Genomic DNA, 19,973 nt, shown 5'->3' on the forward strand with positions numbered 1-19,973 from the left:
AGAATTATGTCTATTTAAGTTTAAATTAGCCCATCCACCATTGGTGTTGTCTTTTGCTATGTCTTGAAGCTTATTGTAGAATCAGCTCCACCTGTACAATGAAATTCTAAGAAAAAGACATCTCCACAGTATTTACTGCACAACAAAATATAATTTAATGAATTCACTTGTCACAGTTTGGAACACAAATCTATTTTGATATATAAAATAAAAGGATCCAGGACCCTCCATTTGTCTCAGAATAAGGCATGCAGTCTTCATAGAGCTTTGGACATGTAAAGCTGCAGGTCATGTTACATACAGTAGGACTCACAGAGACATTCAGGTCATGTTACAGTAGGACTCACAGAGACATTCAGGTCATGTTACAGTAGGACTCACAGAGACATTCAGGTCATGTTACAGTAGGACTCACGGAGACATTCAGGTCATGTTACAGTAGGACTCGCAGAGACATTCAGGTCATGTTACAGTAGGACTCACAGAGACATTCAGGTCATGTTACAGTAGAACTCACAGAGACATTCAGCCACAAGTACACACAGAAGCGCTCGGAGTAGCCACTCTTGTCTTGGGGCCCAATGAACATTTATTATTTCTGCACACAATGCGTAGGTATAGGTGGGAATGAACACAAAACACAACACCTAAGGTATAGTAGTAATTCACATTTATGTAGCAACAAGGTAGTACACTTTAACTGGGGGGGGGGTGGGGGGGTCATTCAACTCTCCAAGCTCCTCAGAAAAAGTGGTTAGGTGAAGGCGGAATACTGTATTATGTGACTTACTTTTGACATACATTTACACAAAAAAATAGTAGTAGACTAGTACATTGTGTGAAAATAGTATGTAGGTGGTGTGTAAAATTCTGACTTTTTACAGCCGTGACTCTTGCTTTCCACCCTATAAACACAGGCCTTTTTGGAAAAGATATATAAAGAGTGTAATCACTATAAAGGAGTTGTTGTATCATTCATTGGATTAAATGTTCAATGGTTCAATTGAGAGTTCCACCAAAATACTATTACTCTTGTAACTCGCATATCCAGTAGAAAGTACAGAGAACTTTTTTTTTGTGCAAAATCCAACTTTTGTTATACAATACACACGTTTTGCACTATATTTATCAGATACTTAAGACAACATGCTATCGAGGAAAATTTACAAACATTTAAATGATAAACCCTTCTGGTGCATTATAAATAAATAAAGGTGAAATATTCTAGTATTTTTACTTCCCTATGCATGCGGACATGTCTCCGGCTGTGAGAGTGACCAGGTGGAGTCACGGCTGTCGGGGCTATGGGGAGATGGAGAGAAGAGCTGTGCGGTGGGTGGAAGAAAAGTTGGAGTAGCAGGGCGTTGTACAGGTCATGGGAGGGGCAACTCATTACGCTTGCTGAGCCGCTTGCTGCGCCTCTTGCGCTCTCTGGCGACAGCCCACGGCTGTGATGAGGGCTGCACCCTTGCCGCTCCCATCCTCCGACAACAGGAAGTTGACGTTACACTTAGGGGCGAGCTCCTTCACTGTCTGGTGGAAGATCCGGGAAAAGCTGGAGAGACAGGCACACATAGTCAGACGAGTATAAGGATAATTGTCTCTTATAGGACATACAGTGGGGCAAAAAAGTATTTAGTCAGCCACCAATTGTGCAAGTTCTCCCACTTAAAAATATGAGAAAGGCCTGTAATTTTCATCATAGGTACACTTCAATTATGACAGACAAAATGAGAGAAAAAAAATCCAGAAAATCACATTGTAGGATTTTTAATTAATTAATTTGCAAATTATGGTGGAAAATAAGTATTTGGTCACCTACAAACAAGCAAGATTTCTGGCTCTCACAGACATGTAACTTCTTCTTTAAGAGGCTCCTCTGTCCTCCACTTGTTACCTGTATTAATGGCACCTGTTTGAACTTGTTATCAGTATAAAAGACACCTGTCCACAACCTCAAACAGTCACACTCCAAACTCCACCATGGCCAAGACCAAACAGCTGTCAAAGGACACCAGAAACAAAATTGTATACCTGCACCAGGCTGGGAAGACTGAATCTGCAATAGGTAAGCAGCTTGGTTTGAAGAAATCAACTGTGGGAGCAATTCTGATCACAAAATGATTAAAAATTCTACTGTAAATTATGATCACAACGGTGAGCAAAAATCCCAGAACCACACAGGGGGACCTAGTGAATGACCTGCAGAGAGCTGGGACCAAAGTAACAAAGCCTACCATCAGTAACACACTACGCCGCCAGGGACTCAAATCCTGCAGTGCCAGACGTGTCCCCCTGCTTAAGCCAGTACATGTCCAGGCCCGTCTGAAGTTTGCTAGAGAGCATTTGGATGATCCAGAAGAAGATTGGGAGAATGTCATATGGTCAGATGAAACCAAAATATAACTTTTTGGTAAAAACTCAACTCATCGTGTTTGGAGGACAAAGAATGCTGAGTTGCATCCAAAGAACACCATACCTACTGTGAAGCATGGGGGTGGAAACATCATGCTTTGGGGCTGTTTTTCTGCAAAGGGACCAGGACGACTGATCCGTGTAAAGGAAAGAATGAATGGGGCCATGTATCGTGAGATTTTGAGTGAAGACCTCCTCCCATCAGCAAGGGCATTGAAGATGAAACGTGGCTGGGTCTTTCAGCATGACAATGATCCCAAACACACCGCCCGGGCAACGAAGGAGTGGCTTCGTAAGAAGCATTTCAAGGTCCTGGAGGGGCCTAGCCAGTCTCCAGATCTCAACCCCATAGAAAATCTTTGGAGGGAGTTGAAAGTCCGTGTTGCCCAGCAACAGCCCCAAAACATCACTGCTCTAGAGCAGATCTGCATGGAGGAATGGGCCAAAATACCAGCAACAGTGTGTGAAAACCTTGTGAAGAGTTACAGAAAACGTTTGACCTCTGTCATTGCCAACAAAGGCTATATAACAAAGTATTGAGATAAACTTTTGTTATTGACCAAATACTTATTTTCCACCATAATTTGCAAATAAATTCATTACAAATCCTACAATGTGATTTTCTGGATTTTTTTCTTCTCATTCTGTCTGTCATAGTTTAAGTGTACCTATGATGAAAATTACAGGCCTCTCATCTTTTTAAGTGGGAGAACTTGCACAATTGGTGGCTGACTAAATACTTTTTTGCCCCACTGTATCACTGAATTGATGATGCGGATTCATTACAGTTGTACTCAGAGTTCTATTTCTATGATATCTAAGTAGACAAGATGTAGCAGATGTGAAATGTCCTTATCCTCTGACACTAATATCACACGTCATTATGGAAATGCTTCTAATTTCCACCTTTTAACATTTTAAGGAAGCTTTGGATTTAGTTTACTATGAGCTAACACTGGCTCTCCTTTTTTCCCTCTCCCTTCCTCTCTCTCTATCCCTCCATCACTCACTGTGGGTGCAGTTTGTAGAGTGTTCCGTCAACCCCCACAGTGACGTCTAGGTGGTCCAGCCCTCTGTTCTCACGAATCTTGTCCACCACGCCGGCCATTCCGGCTCCGCAGATCTGAGCCGCACGGAGGGACACGGTGCTGCATACCTCCTTGACGATGATACTGTCGTCACATGTGCTGTCCAGACCCAGCTGCTGTAGGATGGCCCTGACCTGCAGCAAGGCCAGGCGATCGCTGGGGGAAGAAAGGGTTAAAGGTCCATCAAGAGCCATTGGATCACCGGATACTGAATAGTTACTTGAGCTTACAGGTAGGCCTAATATTGGTTACAGTCTCATGAAGGTGTCTATCATATTCTTATGTGTTTGTAACAATGTAGATTAAATTGTTGTAAACAATTTGTAATTGTATTAAGTGTTTGTTCTCAACACCGTAGATAATCTCTGTACATCCCAAATTACAACAGGATTCTTATGCACACCCCCAGGTGTATATCCTTAGTTAATAGGGTCAAATTTAAGTACAGCGAGAGATTTTTTAGTTTAATCACATGTTCCCTACCTCTCTATCTGGGACAGGAACTTGGTCTCAAAGATGCCTCTGGTCTTCAGCGTCTCAGAGATCTTTCCACGGAACAGGAAGCCGCGCTTGGTCAGGTCAATCAGGATGTTCCTCACAATTTCTCCCAGGTACATGCCGCTACACATCTTCTCATACCTGAGACATGGAGTGAAACATACCCAAAATGTGAGGCATATAACTTAGTTATTTAGTTTGGCCCATCTTTCCTCAGGGAACATAGTACAGTAGACCATCGATGACTCTTAGTCTAACATACCAACAATCACAACCAAGCACCATTTTATTTTATGGATAACAATAAAGTATTTTAGAGTCAATAAAGGATTCTGGTTCAAATACGATAAAGTACAGGTGCATACTCAGGCCATTAACAAAACACTCAGGCCAAAAAAACAACAACCAAAAAAAAAAAAAAATCAGCCATTTACTAGTTTGGCTGTTCAATTGTCACCTCTGTTTGCCCTCGTTGAGTGAGTTCTCGTCCACGGCGCAGTCGTACTGCGTCCTGATATCGTCCAGGCACCCATTGTCCCCAAAGGCGCCCCACTCCATGTTGACGCACATGCGTCCCTCGTTCCCCTCCACCGTCTCTATGTTCCTCATCTCCTCCATGTAACACGCGTTACTGCCTGTCCCTGTTAGAATACACGTGACATCCCAGGTCTTAGGTTTATAATGCACGTGACATCCCAGGTCTATAAATCTATACAGTATTACATGAATTGCGGATATACTGCTTATTACAATGTACATTGCAGTAAATTATATACAATTTGGTATAAAAGTTTTAGCCATTAGCGTTGTATCTAATTTCATCAACTTATTTTGCATTTGATAGAAAATACAAGGTTGTGTTGATTAAAATAAGTAGTGGACTGTATACCTGCAATAAGTCCAACCTCACAGGTGGGCTCTTCATATGCACACGTCATCATTGTTCCAACAGTGTCGTTCACCACAGCTACCACATCCAGATCAAACTCCTACACATACACACAACACACAAACAACATTATGAGTTGAACAGTACATTTGAGTGAGTTGAACTATACATTTTCTGCTTCACCCAATGCTTTAAATAGTAACCTCATTCGTCACCTTAATTTACTGTCACAACCAGAAAACAAACCTCCATTTAGAGTCATGCATCATGTTGTAAAGCAAAAAACATGATATTATTTTCAGTGTGAGTGTTGGTGTGTACAAATGGTTATTTCTCAGTTATTTCTCAATGAATTATCCACTTTTCCCCCCTGGAAATGTTAGTGAATGGCTGGTTCAACTGAAAGATGATATCAGACATGGCAACCTTTCAAATAGCACTCCAAGAACAATGCAACCCACTGACCCTCCACACATTCATTATTATTCAGAAGCTCAGACAGGAGACAGACAGGCACTCAGACAGGAGACAGACAGGCATACACATACATACACACACAATTGACAAAAATATATCATATTCCCATTCCCATTTGTAAAGATCCAGATTTTTTGTTGTTGTTGCTAGAAATATAAACTCGCAATTTGGTCACAACAATGGTCACAACACTCTCAAGTTCATTTGTCTTATACGTTTCCTGTAACTATTTACAGTCATTTTTGCATTCTTGTTTATTACAATTTTCCCATGTTAATAACATGCTATTTAAACAATTTCCACACCTCTGCATTGCGGTAATCCTGGAAATCCAACCCTAGGCAACACAGTGACTAGGGACTGGTTTCAGTAATTGACTCTTTATGTTATAGATTAACTACGTCACTACCTACAGTACATCGATTAAAAAAAAGCTATTATCTTGGCTCTCCAACAAATCATGAGGCAGTCATGCCTGAACGTCGCGATTCAAAACCAAAACTTGCAGGAAAAACCTTTGCAGTGGTTTTAGTTAAAGTAGTTAAAAATAACCAAAGTGATCTCCATCTTGCTAGCCAATATTTAGTATTTTTTTATTTTGCCAATATTTAGTATTTTATTCAAGCCAATAAAGTAGTGACGTAGGTAATTACGTACTTCCTCTATGCCAAAATAGTCCATAATTGAAACCAGGCTCTAGTCACTGTGTTGCCTAGGGACAGGTTTTCGAGACTAGCATTGCGGCTCTGTTTTACCTGGGTTTTTTTCCCGAATCAATTTGCTCATTGACATTCAACTAATACTTACTCCATCCTCCATCTAAAAAGGTGAAATTGATAAAAAAGATACTGAGAAACATGTTGGTGTGTGATTTGGGCTGAGAACCCCGCAGAACAACAAGTCCAGAATGACTGAAGCACATTGAGTATAACCGAGTTACTGCAGCACGTCTGAAAGTTGCCAATGGAGACATTGCATATGCTACTAGCATATGCTCCTAATGCTAACTTAGCATGATATGCTATTGTTTTATTTAAATATTGTGGTCTGGCATTTTGCATTGTTGAATAAATTGAAACATTGTTACTTGGGATGGTATCAGTATTTCCAACCGCATAGAGTGATTTATTGTTGATAAATGGTGTTATGAATGAGATCAACCTTTACGTGGGGTGTTAATGTTGATGGTGACTGAGACAGTGTAGTGGCTGTTCAGTTATGGCGCATGAGTGTAATGACAGTTCCACACAGTATTGCCAATTTAGCGATTTTGTTACTATATTTAGCGAGTTTTCAGACACCTCCAGCAACTTGTATTGATAAAAGAGCCTAGCAACAAATTCACTACTTTTCAGGCTGCCTTTGGGGAGTTTTCCCACAAAGGATTTCTATGGTTTTGATAGCATTTAGCGACTTTTCCCACTCAAACTTTTCTCCCGCAAAACAATGGAGACGCTGTCTGTGCAAAAAAGGCACTGCAATGGTGCACAGATAGGCAGAGAAGCACAAGGGGAGGGGGTGTGCAGTGGGAGAGGTGGCGAAAACGCTATGTCGGAGACCGCAGCTGTGCAGGGCAAATTGGTGCTGTGACTTCGTCATGGCAACGGCAAAACGTCACCCAGCGACTTCTAGCAACAAATCAATGATCCAATAGTGATTCTCACTGAAAAATTGTTGGCAACTGGTTCCACACCAGTTATTTGATTCTACTCTATGGAGTTATATTGTGGGGAGGTGTTACATATTATCACAGTGGTGTGACATAAGGAGTGGTGTCCAACCTCACCTCTTTCCTCTTGATGCCCTCCCGGAGAAGCTCCACCACGTCTTCACCCTCACAGTCTGTGCATTTGAAGCCTTTGGTCCAGTTCACAAGGATACCCTGAAAAACAGAAAAGGCACTTTTTGTTTACGCTACTATCACCTAGAGCAGGACGATATGGCCAAAAATCCATATTGCGATAAATTGCATGAATTTATGCAATAACGCTAAAATAGAACAATACATTTATATATATATATATATATATATATATATATATATATATATATTTATTATAATGTACACCATCATTTTATTATTACACACACAAAAAAACAAAGAGCGTAGCGTCAATTGTCCCATTAACAATCACCCATATTAGCAAACTTATAGAATTTCAAACTTCACATTTCTCTAGTATATGCTACTTATCACAATGAACGATATCAGCAAAATTACTTCGGTGTCAATAATTTTAAGTTTATCGTCCCAGCTCTACGATCACTTAATACATTGACTTGATTTTCAGTGCATCCACATATTTTATAGTTACATTAGACACGACTATCACTCAGAACGATCAATGAAATATACTGTGAAATGCGAATGTTGATCATAATTGTCAGTGAGAGTGATTCCATTTTTGGAGGATCTTGCGTAACAGGATATATTTTGGGTTCTCATCCAGGGTAGATGTTAGCCAGCAGATAAACTACTCACTGCATCCAGGCTCTTCTGGTGGCAGGGGAAGGAAAAGGTGAAGCCCAGAGGCAGACGGGCACTCTTCATGCCCATGTAGTCCAGGAAGTCAGAGATGCAGTGCACAATGTGGTCAAAGAGCTGGAGGAAACGGTGGGAAAAAACGGCTTTAATAATCATACGCTGACTGATGATGTGCTGACTGTATTTATTTCAGTGCAGACAGAAATACATTAGACTAAATTATTTGGACATTTGAAAACGGATGAATCATAGTTCATGAATTGAGACCGAATCTAATGGCTTTTGGCTAATGACATTTAGTATTTTCAGCCATTGCTGTACCTCCTCTCCTGTGCCCTGCATGACCTCGATGGGAATGGCGTAGATTTTGTTGTGCATCTCCACTGTACGCCTTTTCCCACTACGGATCTTAACCAGCAGCACCCGGAAGTTTGTCCCTCCCAGATCCAGTGCCAGAAAATCCCCATTTTCTGTAACATGAGAGCTGGCTTATTAGCTAATGATTTTACAATACCATACAAACTACCACTATTTCCATAAGATATTCTCATGCTTCAAATGTTAATTCTCATAGTTCTACCTGAATGAATTGCTTGAGGTCGGTGACATTCATCTGCTGTTCAGATTAGGCAGGGATATTGGGTAACGGTTCAGTAAAAACAAAGGGATTCTAACATGCAAATGCCCAAGGATTATACAAAAAGTACAAAAAGTAGACCAATTATGAAAGCACTGAAGCTTTTAAACTTTTGCGGGGGTCAGTCCCATTTTATTCCCTAACGGTTGAACAAGGAATTCCTCTATGGAGGTGTAATTGAATTCTTGATTCGACTACAATTCAGATGGAACTGATTCCCGCCAACTCTGAATAGTGGTGAGAAGATATATTAATTCTGCATTTAAATCCTTCCTGCTATCCATCCATCCATCCATCCTTCCACAACCCCTCATGTTGGTCACCTGTTCCGTCAGGCGTGCTGCGCACGTAGGTGGGCAGCATCTTGACTGTGGCTGAGTCGTGGGTCTTTTTCCCCAGGCCGTTCTCGATCTCTGTCCTCATCCTCTTCTTCACCTCCAGCAGCTGGGCTTTGCTCAGACGGAACTCGGCCAGTGTCTGGGCGATCTGGCGCGTCTGGTCGGCCAGACGGTAAGCTACCGCCGTCACCATCGCAGCACCCTTGGCACTTCCGCTCTCGGACAGCAGGAAACGGACGTCAGAGTCGGGCACCAAACGCCGCACCGTCTTGTGGAGACGCCGGGCATATCTGCAGAGAGAGAAGGGCGGATGAATGGAAGAGATTACAAGCTGTTTGGATTTTTGTATCAAAGTCTAGTACTTGTCAGAGAAATGTCAATCTTGATATGTTATTGCATCATCACTTGTGGTAGAGACCAGCATATTCTTTGACACCTGTGGCTATTTTGAAATTCCCTCCTGTTCTCTTATTGTGTTCTTGCACAGAGGAGGTCCTATCAACGTCCTGCAGGATTGAGTACTCACTGAGGGTGCATCTTGTACATCGACCCATCAATGCCCACAGTGGTGCGCAGGCGGGCGACTCCCTTGTTGTCCTTCAGCCGAGTAAGGATACCTCCCAGTGTAGCTGCGATGAGGTTCGCAGAGCGGAAGGATACGATAGTGCACACGTGTTGTACGGCAACACAGTCCTCTTGAGAAGGCTCCACACCAAGCCTCGTTAGAATCTCTTTGCATTTGGTCAGGCCTTCCTTGCTCCTGTCATGGGGAGAGAGAGGTCAATGGCAAGAATTTATGTAGTGCATGAGCTCTACAGCTCACTTAGCCTCAAATAACTTTTCATTGTATGTAATGGAGGTCATATAGTCCACAAAAACAATGGAGTTGTGTATATTTTCCTTGGAAGAAACTCCATGGTTGACCTCTTACTTCTCAATGGCTGAAACATGCTTCGTTTCGATCTTCCCTTTTGTCAGAAGCTCAGGGGTTATCCGACCCTCGAACAGCAGTCCCTCCTTGGCCATCTTTACCAGGATGAGGCGGACCAGCTCTCCCATAAACATCCCGCTGGCCATCTTCTCAAACCTTCCCAGACACAGACACAACAAAGACACTGTCAGTTTATTTTTAGGGCTTGTAAACAAATACACAGCTTTACGTTCTCTGAGGATTTATTGTTTTGTGACATGACTCTTCCCAGAGATTTTGTAAATACCTGCTTGGGTTGAACAATGTCTACACTGTTTTCTGTTTTATCTTGGCGGTGAGGGTGGCAAAGCCCCTGGCCTGGAGCCCTATATATTTATCACTTGTAGTGATTTTTAACTGACAAATTGTACTATAATTAGCTTTAGGTAATAAGTCCGTTATAGCAACAACTATCAACACATATTCCACATAGCAGTCCTGAGTTCCATGCAGGCCCTGCTGTCTTGACTCACAGCTGTTTCCCAGGGTTGAGGGAGCCTCGGTCGATCTCCCGGTCAAATTCTGTACGGAGGTCCTCCAGGGACCCGTCGTCCCCGAACGCCCCCCACTCTGTGTTGATGCACATCCTGCCCTCGTCTCCCTCCACCAAGTCAATGTGACGCAGCTCCTCCATGTAGCAGGCATTAGTACCAGTACCTGAAAGTACACCCAGCCTAGTAAATAACCTGTCTGGAGCACTACGGCAAGCCACAGGAGAATGCTGTGCCACAAAATGGGCATCTGCTTAATTTTCACTTAATTTTAGAATTAACATGAGTCTACAATGACACAACCATTATTTGCCATTGGCAAGCTGTACAGTTCTTTTACCACCTTTTATCAATAACCCTTTTGAGTGTATGCAAACATACATGTCTTGAATGCTGTGTATCCTCACCTATGATAATGCCAACTTCACATCGTTGATCGTCGAACCCACAGGTCATCATTGTTCCGGTTGTGTCATTGACCACTGCCATGATGTCAGCTTCATAGTCCTGACAAATACAATATGTTTTCTAATTCTATTCCAGTGGAACACGTGGTAATTCAATTATGGTTAAGAAATAAGAAAACTCACCCCTCGTTTCTTGATGGCCTTGTTCAGAAGCTTCACAACGTCCATGCCTTCTACACCACTCACTTTAAACTTCTTTGTCCAAGTCACTAAGACGGCCTTTAACAGACAGCACTTTCTTTAATAAATCTGTCCTATGACCACCTAGTGTTAGTCTTAGCTAGTGTTAGCTGGTGTTGACTGGTGTTGGCTAGTCTTAGCTAGTGTTAGCTAGAGTTGGCTAGTCTTAGCTAGAGTTAGCTGGTGTTGGCTAGTCTTAGCTAGTTTTAGCTGGTGTTAACTGGTGTTGGCTAGTGTTGGCTTTTAAAATGGCTTTTAAAATGAGGATTTTGTCCCCCAGGCAGGTACCACCCCCGCAGTTGTATACTCTACAACAGAACTGTGCAAACTCAAACCCTAAAAGTTGTCTTATACTTAAATATAATTAAACCAATTATGCCATTTATTGTGGTTTCTCAACATCTCAAATAAAGCATTAAAACATTATAAAAGCATACATTATTGGAACCTCTTACCTCGTCCAGTTTAGTTTGTGCACATGGGAAGGAGAATGTGAATCCTACAGGGAGTTTTTTATCCTTGATCTTTTGCTTCTCCATGAAGTCACCAAGGCATTCTGCGACATGGTCAAAGAGCTACAGACATAAAAATAACTTGCATTGAGGAGTGAGACAGAAGCACGTAGTTATACAATTACACATAATAACAGTAGCAGCAACCCAACCCTATTGGCTTGTCAAACCCCTAATTAACAATTTAACTGGTTTGAATTGGTAAATCATGATGGTGGCCAGCAGTTCTTCAAGTCAGTCCTCTACTACGACCACTCTGTAGGCCTATAGGTTACAGTGTGGAATGTTTTTTTTGTTTCAACCAATTACAATTGATCTCTCTTGTTACAGAATTGTTGTGGGTATCACGTTACTGTTGCCAACTGCCCTCTCTCCGGGAGTTTCAACAGTCAACAGATGTCAACAGTGTAGTGATGGGGGTCTTGATGTCACAACCACTTCATAGGACAAACAGATCCATACAACAATATTGAGTACCTGCTTTTATACAGAGTTATCATTATTGTTTGACCCGGTGAACCTCTGATGTGAGTGAATGAGACTATAGGCAATGGTCTGGAAGTGTTTGGGCAGTTTTGAGGGTGTTTGTTGTTGTGTTTGAGTTTGTTTTGTTGTATTTTTGGGTGTTTTGTTTTGTTTTTTTGTGGTGTTGTTGACCTGCGTCCCACTCCCATGGATAATGTCCTCAGGGGTCTCGTAGACTAGGCTTTCCATCTGAACCGGCTGCTTCTTGTCTTGTGTCACCTTCACGCGCAGGATACGGAAGTTGGAGCCACCCAGATCCAGAGCTAAGAAATCCCCCTTTTCTGTCAGATTGGAGAAAATAAAATAAAAACACAGAAGAAAATACATGAACAATATTACCTATTTTCTAGTGTCTTTCAAGTGTCTTTCTACAAAATTCCTTTTAGGTGAACTGAATTGATTGCCTACCAGGTGCTATATGTCAGGATTATGTCATTCTAGGAAGAGAGACAAAATCATACTCTGTCCTCAAAAGGTAAAGAAAGGCCTGTTTATATTGATTGTATATATCAAGCACCAAGCTGTTTGTGTACTCCAGACACTAAGCTGATCTAATCTGGTGTTGACCACAGAGCATTATCACATCTGTTCCCTTGACCTGTCTGGAATGAAATGTCACTGAGCTGTATTGGATGGAGGTGTGTCTGATGGCCTACAGACTAGACGATGGCTCCATTTGTAGCTGCCATTAAAGCAAAGTAGAATTCTATCCTCAGGCTAACTAGGTAATATTCTGTTATAACACTGTTATAGAGTACTGCTGTTCCATCTAGATTGTAGTTTACAATAAAGGGCCTGCAGTTAAAGGAGTTCTCCACTGTTGATATTCATCTTTCCTTACTCTGTAGAGAATACCATCACATAAAATATATAGCATGTGTTGCTATCTTGTTGATCATGGCATTGATGGCTTGTGATTGGCCTGTGTAACTAAGTAAATTGTTGATAATACTTTTGCACACATCTCACATACTTGACACATATCAGTTGTCAGCTGTCACCATAGCCTCAACTTTGAACTTTGACTGAATCCCCCTTCCCAGACCACCTCATGTCCAGTGGCTGAAAACTATGGCTATTTATAACATGCAAGATGACAGGGAACTGCTCACGGCAGGCTGGCTTTATGATACGACCCCTCTGCAAGGCTAGCCTTGTTGGGCCTTGGGATTTACTGTCCACAGGCCACTCTGTTTACAAACAAAGATAGGCCACCCTGGTCTATGCATAGGTTGGATGTTTGGAGTAAACCTCTTGACAATGCCCTCTACTATCAGCAGTGGCCTCTACAATCAGCAGTGGGCTCTACTATCAGTGGCCTCTACTATCAGCAGTGGCCTCTACAATCAGCAAGTTCAAAATAGCTTTCTGACATTTTATTATCAGGCAACATTTTACATAAAGTATTTTTCATCCTCTTCTCCAAAGTAGTAACTTTATGCTGGGAAGATTGCCTGTTGACATTCAACATTACATTTGTTAATGTAACCCAATACTCTAGTTATTTATTAACGAGGGCTGGGCATTTTAACTGATGTTGACAGACAATCAGCAGTAAACAAACAAGGAAACAAACAGTGAACTCATCTCCTCTTTTTTCATGTCTTAAACTATAAATCTTACCTGTAACTTTAAATTTCATCTACAACATATACATTTTATATACTATAAACTGAACAAAAATAATCCCAACTGTCCCCAATAAACCCAACTACCCCAACGGTGGACCCCTGCATCATTTTGCATGAGCTCAGTGTCTCTGTATCTAGCAGTTGAATGATCAGCGTCATTGATATTAAATGTTATCATGCACTGCTATAGCACAGCCAATCATACTGACAGCCCATAGACACTCTAGTGGTCACAGAGAGCACTGCTTTGCTCCTGGGCTCACAACAATGGCGCTAGGTGGCCATATGACCTGCCAAGTTGAAATACAGGGGCCACATAGTACACACAAAAAGCCTAATGGCACAGAATGGCACAGGCCATTTAAAACACCTCAGCACATTTTTGCAGCACAGATAAGCTGTGAGTGTAGTGTGCTTTAAAGTGCTTACAGTATAAACACTATTTTCAATGTAGAGTTAAAAGTGCTTTTACTAGAAGTAGCCTGAAAAGACATGCCAGTAGATATGCAAGCTGCAGGTCCAAATGGGATCCATGCCATTATCTTATGATTATGAATGTATAGGTTTTTTTGTAATGCAGAGAGGCAGCTAACATTCACAGTGTGGATTATTTCCAATGTACAGTGGGGCAAAAAAGTATTTAGTCAGCCACCAATTGTGCAAGTTCTCCCACTTAAAAAGATGAGAGAGGCCTGTAATGTTCATCATAGGTATACTTCAACTATGACTGACAAAATGAGGGGGAAAAATCCCAAAAATCACATTGTAGGATTTTTTATGAATTTATTTGCAAATTATGGTGGAAAATAAGTATTTGGTCACCTACAAACAAGCAAGATTTCTGGCTCTCACAGACATGTAACTTCTTCTTTAAGAGGCTCCTCTGTCCTCCACTCGTTACCTGTATTAATGGCACCTGTTTGAACTTGTTATCAGTATAAAAGACACCTGTCCACAACCTCAAACAGTCACACTCCAAACTCCACTATGGCCAAGACCAAAGAGCTGTCAAAGGACACCAGAAACAAAATTGTAGACCTGCACCAAGCTGGGAAGACTGAATCTGCAAAAGGTAAGCAGCTTGGTTTGAAGAAATCAACTGTGGGAGCAATTATTAGGAAATGGAAGACATACAAGTCCACTGATAATCTCCCTCGATCTGGGGCTCCACGCAAGATCTCACCCCGTGGGGTCAAAATGATCACAAGAACGGTGAGCAAAAATCCCAGAACCACACGGGGGGACCTGGTGAATGACCTGCAGAGAGCTGGGAGCAAAGTAACAAAGCCTACCATCAGTAACACACTACGCCACCAGGGACTCAAATCCTGCAGTGCCAGACGTGTCCCCCTGTTTAAGCCAGTACATCTCCAGGCCCGTCTGAAGTTTGTTAGAGAGCATTTGGATGACCCATAAGAAGATTGGGAGAATGTCATATGGTCAGATGAAACCAAAATATAACTTTTTGGTAAAAACTCAACTCGTCGTGTTTGGAGGACAAAGAATGCTGAGTTGCATCCAAAGAACACCATACCTACTGTGAAGCATGGGGGTGGAAACATCATGCTTTGGAGCTGTTTTTCTGCAAAGGGACCAGGACGACTGATCCGTGTAAAGGAAAGAATGAATGGGGCCATGTATCGTGAGATTTTGAGTGAAAACCTCCTTCCATCAGTTGAATTGAAGATGAAACGTGGCTGGGTCTTTCAGCATGACAATGATCCCAAACACACCGCCCGGGCAACGAAGGAGTGGCTTCGTAAGAAGCATTTCAAGGTCCTGGAGGGGCCTAGCCAGTCTCCAGATCTCAACCCCATAGAAAATCTTTGGAGGGAGTTGAAAGTCCGTGTTGCCCAGCAACAGCCCCAAAACATCACTGCTCTAGAGGAGATCTGCATGGAGGAATGGGCCAAAATACCAGCAACAGTGTGTGAAAACCTTGTGAAGACTTACAGAAAACATTTGACCTCTGTCATTGCCAACAAAGGGTATATAACAAAGTATTGAGATAAACTTTTGTTATTGACCAAACACTTATTTTCCACCATAATTTGCAAATAAATTCATTTATAATCCTACAATGTGATTTTCTGGAATTTTTTTTCTCATTTTGTCTGTCATAGTTGAAGTGTACCCTATGATGAAAATTACAGGCCTCTCTCATCTTTTTAAGTGGGAGAACTTGCACAATTGGTGGCTGACTAAATACTTTTTTTAACCCACTGTATATATTGCTGTACTTTATTAAAGAGATTGAAGGCGATATTAATTAAGCATTTTCCAATTCGTAACATATCATCCGAATTGCAGGAAAATTATTATTATTATAATTTTTTTGCAGGATGTAACATATCATATGAAATGGATGACTTTGTGCAACCCATTTTGGCTCGTGAACCAACTGAGCCACACAGAACCACTATTGCATTGAAGTTTATTCTGTATTGACTTGACACTTTACCTGATCCATCAGGGATGGACCTGACAAAGGTGGGCAGCATCTTGACGGTTGCGGTGGTGTGGGTGTCGCGGCCCAGCCCGTTTTCCAGCTCCCGCCGGAACCGACACTTGATGTCATGCAGTGTCTCGTCAGAGAAACGCATAGAGTAAAGGTACTTGTCGATCTATAGACCACCACAGGAAAGAATGGATACAATATGTTATGATGATATGTCATCATGACACACTATATATGAAGATTAGGGTCTTGAGTTTTACTGACCCTAACTATTATGTATCGTTATGATACTGTATATTACTCAATCAATGATGGAGTGCAGGTACTTAGCAATATGAAGACAGACAGACATTACAAGTTGTTATATTATTCCAGAGTGCAATGGAACACAATCCACGGGGAACAACTGGATAGGATCCACAGATTATTATATAATCTCTTACAGTGGCATTAGTATTCACCAGTCGCTATGGGGCTCCAAAAAGAAGAGCTGAGCTGAACAATATTACTGCTGTAGAGCCGATAGCTGGAGAATGATTGTCCTGATATAAATAGCATTGTGCAGCCTTCACAAGAGACGAGTATGTGTGTGACGCTAGTAATTAAGTAGTAGTAGGCTACAAACATTATGAAATGCACACTATCAGAGACCATCTGTTTTCATCACAATGGTAAGTATTAGTACAATTTTAGGGCATCAAAAAAATGTAATGATTAAGATAATTTAATATTTTGCTGAATCAGCCCTCATACAGGTCTTAATCAGGAATGTAATGGTTAACTGAGTTTATTCCCAGGGGCCTTAACATTTTCACTGCTGTGGTGAATCACACATTAGTAACTAGCTACAGTACTAGGGGCACGTGCACATGCTGCACTACACGTCACGTATGACATCACAAATCCTATCCCACACTTCGTCAGAGAACGAGCCACTCTGTCTTTACTCAGTCTCTAGGGGATGTCACACAGGTCAAGTCAAAACCAATGAATTTATTCATTTATAATGTGTGTCCTGAGACAACTAGATTCTCTGATGCTTCTCTGACATCTACATGTCGTGCCTTGTTTCTGTTCTGATCTGAGGTCAACATCTGTCTATCAATAACGGGCGTGTCCCCTCCTATCCACGGGAATGAATGAGGGAATTGATTTGGTTACAGGCCTAGTGTCAGGGGAGGAGGATGGCGAGGCAAGGTGGGGTTTGGCACTTTAACCGTTTCCATGACGATGGAGAGGGAGAGACCGAGAGAGAGAGAAGAAGAGGGGGAGGGAGAGAGGAAGTGCTCACAGCTTCCTTCTAAGCAGCCTCTAGCTCACAGACACCTGTCTGCTTCAGACGCCCCGGCAACAGACGCCCCGGAAACACTCCTTAGTGATGAGAGGGGGGCTAGCATGCACTGCATCACGACCACCACCAGCTAGCCCACCAAGCTGGCACATCCTAATCTCAAGGACACACAGTGTGTTTATTAAAAACTGCACACTCCTGTTCCAACACTTACTCTAGACAAGACTAACCACTCATCAATATTAAATCAGATGTCCATCATGGCTTCCCTCCCAAAGCTCCATCCTTGCCCAGCCTCATCACATGTCCCAGAGGCATATTGATATGCAGATAGCATCAACCATCAACCAGTGTCCATGACTGTCAGCAGCGTCTACTCTTGCAAAACTGACCCATTCTAGAGGGAAGAGTACAGTAAAAGTGTTGTAGTCACTCACCTTCTTAACCTGGTCATCCTTCAGCTCAGTGAAGTAATATGCCAGAAGCTGTGCCGCTATCATCCTGCCTGCACGTATGCGAGGGCTGTCAGCAACTGACGGACGGAGGGAGGTGAGAGAAAAGGGAGGAAAGAACAACCGATATCCAAGCTCTCTCTTGTCCTTCACTGATCACTTCTTTATTCTAATGAGGAGGAAACGTAGACCTGAGCTGCACTAGTCCCCTTTGAAAATAATTGTGAGGTAAAAGTGCTAGTAAAACAGTGAAGAAGAAGAAGCTGTGCCTTGGTTGCACACACATAGGCACACACACAGTGTCTTGTCTGTGTCTCAGTGCTGTGGTGCTAGCTCTTCTAGCTGCTCCCTGCTAGCTGCCTGTCTGTTGGTGGATGCAGTGCTGCACTGGAATGGTGGTCAGTTAAGCCCTGCCCCCACCGTACACTGATTGGCTGAGCCGAGTATGGCAAGGGGAGGGGGGGCTGAGGGCTTCTCCTTCAGCTCAGGAAAGGAGGAGAGAGGAATGGGGGATAGGAAGAGAGAGAGAGGTGGGAGGGAAAGGGGGATTGCAAGAGACATGGATAATGGAGGAAGTGGAGGCTTGGTTGATACAGTATCCCACCCCTCTCCTCGAAGCAGCAGAGAGAGAGTCATTGAAAGAGAGGGATAGAGAAAAAGAGAGGGAGAGACTCCCGAACGGCATGTCTGTACCCAGGGGAGGACGTGCAAGTAGGAGGGCAATCACATGATGATGTCATTCCTCTCCTCTGCATCACCATCCTCATGCTGGGGCATCAGCTGGATGATTGTAGGTGACTGAAGGGCACCCTGACAGCTCTAGGGACATATATAGAAATATACTTTAGGTTAATGTCTCTGAGTTGAGTGTTTGTGTTAGTGACACCTATTCTACTTCTATTGCCCCATCAACGTTTTATGTGATGTAGTCTGTGACCCTGTGACCTCTCTCCAAAGTGGAACCAGTGGACATCGCAAGTTATTTTTCATAATTGTATTGATGAGGTCAACCTCTTGAAATTTACGATGGGTTTGGATATTTGGTGGGGGCCTTTATAAAACAGACAATGTATCAAGTCAGAGATGATTCAGTGAAGAGTCTGGATGAAAAAATGTATCTAAAGACTTGAGTGCTTGACGTACGTGGTCTTGAGGTAGAGAAGAAGTTTGAAAGCATCTCACCACTCTCACCAACTGTTGTATTGAATAGAAGCGGGCAGAAATCTTGAGGAGAAGTTCTGTATGTCACTGTTTTTGAATATTATGAATGCCATCCTATCGTTTTTTGTCAAACAATTAATCAATACCGATTTACCAAAACAGCTCATATGTAATGTGTACCATTCCATCAGAATTATATTTCTTTCTGTTTTGAAATGTCACTAAAATGTAAATTTCTCAAAATATTACAGCTGCTTATGACAGTCACCTTTCTTTTGTCTTTTGACCTTCAAGTTTGAACCACAAGAAAATGCCCCATCAATGGTATAAAACACAAGGACTGAAACACCGTATCAATTTCTGATGATCTGATGCAACAAAACTCAACATTACTATACCTGGTCTTGAAGGTGTTAAATATCCCCCTTCTCTGTAGTCCCCAGTATGTCAACCTCACGCTTTACGTAAACCGAACCATCTCGGCTGACTCAATGACGCGTGACGCTTCTGACGTCTTTTTCCCTCAACTCTATAGTGAATTAGGACCTCCCCCTTGTTTCTCCCCTCCTCCCTCCCTAATTCTTTCCCTCTATCCCCCTCGAAGAAGGGTTTTCCCTCTCTCTGTTCTGTCCTCCAAAAGAGCAGCTTGAGAGAGAGAAGAGTGTGCTTTGTGTTTGGTTGCTCTCTGTTGCTCTCTCCTCCAAAAAGACTGCCTGGTGCCATCATGGCCGCTCCAAGGTGACCTTGTCTCTGGCTTCACTGTGAGAGGCCACAGAGACAGAATAATAAATGGATACTATTGACACAGAACTACACTATACAGTCACCTCAAATTATTTGCAGCCTTGATAAAGATGAGCAAAAAATACTGTATATAACAAGGTTATTTTATAGTTTTGTGTTTTTAAATCGTTTTTTAATTTTTATTGGTTTTAATATTATTTGAAATTCAGTTTATTTTCAGTTAGTTTTCAGATTCACTTTATTTGTTTTTATTTAGTTTTAGTT

General features: G+C 42.1%; 1 protein-coding gene across 1 annotated transcript; it reads right to left on the reverse strand.

Annotated features, from left to right (window-relative positions):
- Positions 1 to 131: 131 nt before the first annotated feature.
- LOC139370390 (hexokinase-1-like) lies at positions 132 to 18,236 on the reverse strand. Its single transcript, XM_071109839.1, has 18 exons — positions 17,790 to 18,236; positions 16,065 to 16,227; positions 12,105 to 12,253; positions 11,391 to 11,510; positions 10,879 to 10,974; positions 10,696 to 10,795; positions 10,271 to 10,454; positions 9,759 to 9,914; positions 9,354 to 9,587; positions 8,813 to 9,117; positions 8,174 to 8,322; positions 7,850 to 7,969; positions 7,154 to 7,249; positions 4,891 to 4,990; positions 4,459 to 4,642; positions 3,987 to 4,142; positions 3,426 to 3,659; positions 132 to 1,555 (listed from the first exon to the last, which is right to left on the reverse strand). Exons 1-18 carry the CDS (start codon positions 17,850 to 17,852, stop codon positions 1,393 to 1,395), a joined length of 2,772 nt encoding a protein of 923 aa, XP_070965940.1. The 5' UTR covers positions 17,853 to 18,236; the 3' UTR covers positions 132 to 1,392.
- Positions 18,237 to 19,973: the final 1,737 nt, after the last annotated feature.

The sequence above is a fragment of the Oncorhynchus clarkii genome, chromosome 17, assembly GCF_045791955.1.
Source record: "Oncorhynchus clarkii lewisi isolate Uvic-CL-2024 chromosome 17, UVic_Ocla_1.0, whole genome shotgun sequence".
Taxonomy (NCBI): Eukaryota; Metazoa; Chordata; class Actinopteri; order Salmoniformes; family Salmonidae; genus Oncorhynchus; species Oncorhynchus clarkii.

Bases quoted from the DNA above. Each gene is read 5' to 3' on its own strand.
- LOC139370390 (XM_071109839.1), bottom strand. From the start codon at position 17,852: ATGATAGCGGCACAGCTTCTGGCATATTACTTCACTGAGCTGAAGGAT. The intron at 16,228-17,789 runs GTGAGTGACTAC...GGTGGTCTATAG, and splicing joins AGGATGACCAGGTTAAGAAG to ATCGACAAGTACCTTTACTC. The intron at 4,991-7,153 runs GTGAGGTTGGAC...GTGTATGTGTAG, and splicing joins AGGGCATCAAGAGGAAAGAG to GAGTTTGATCTGGATGTGGT.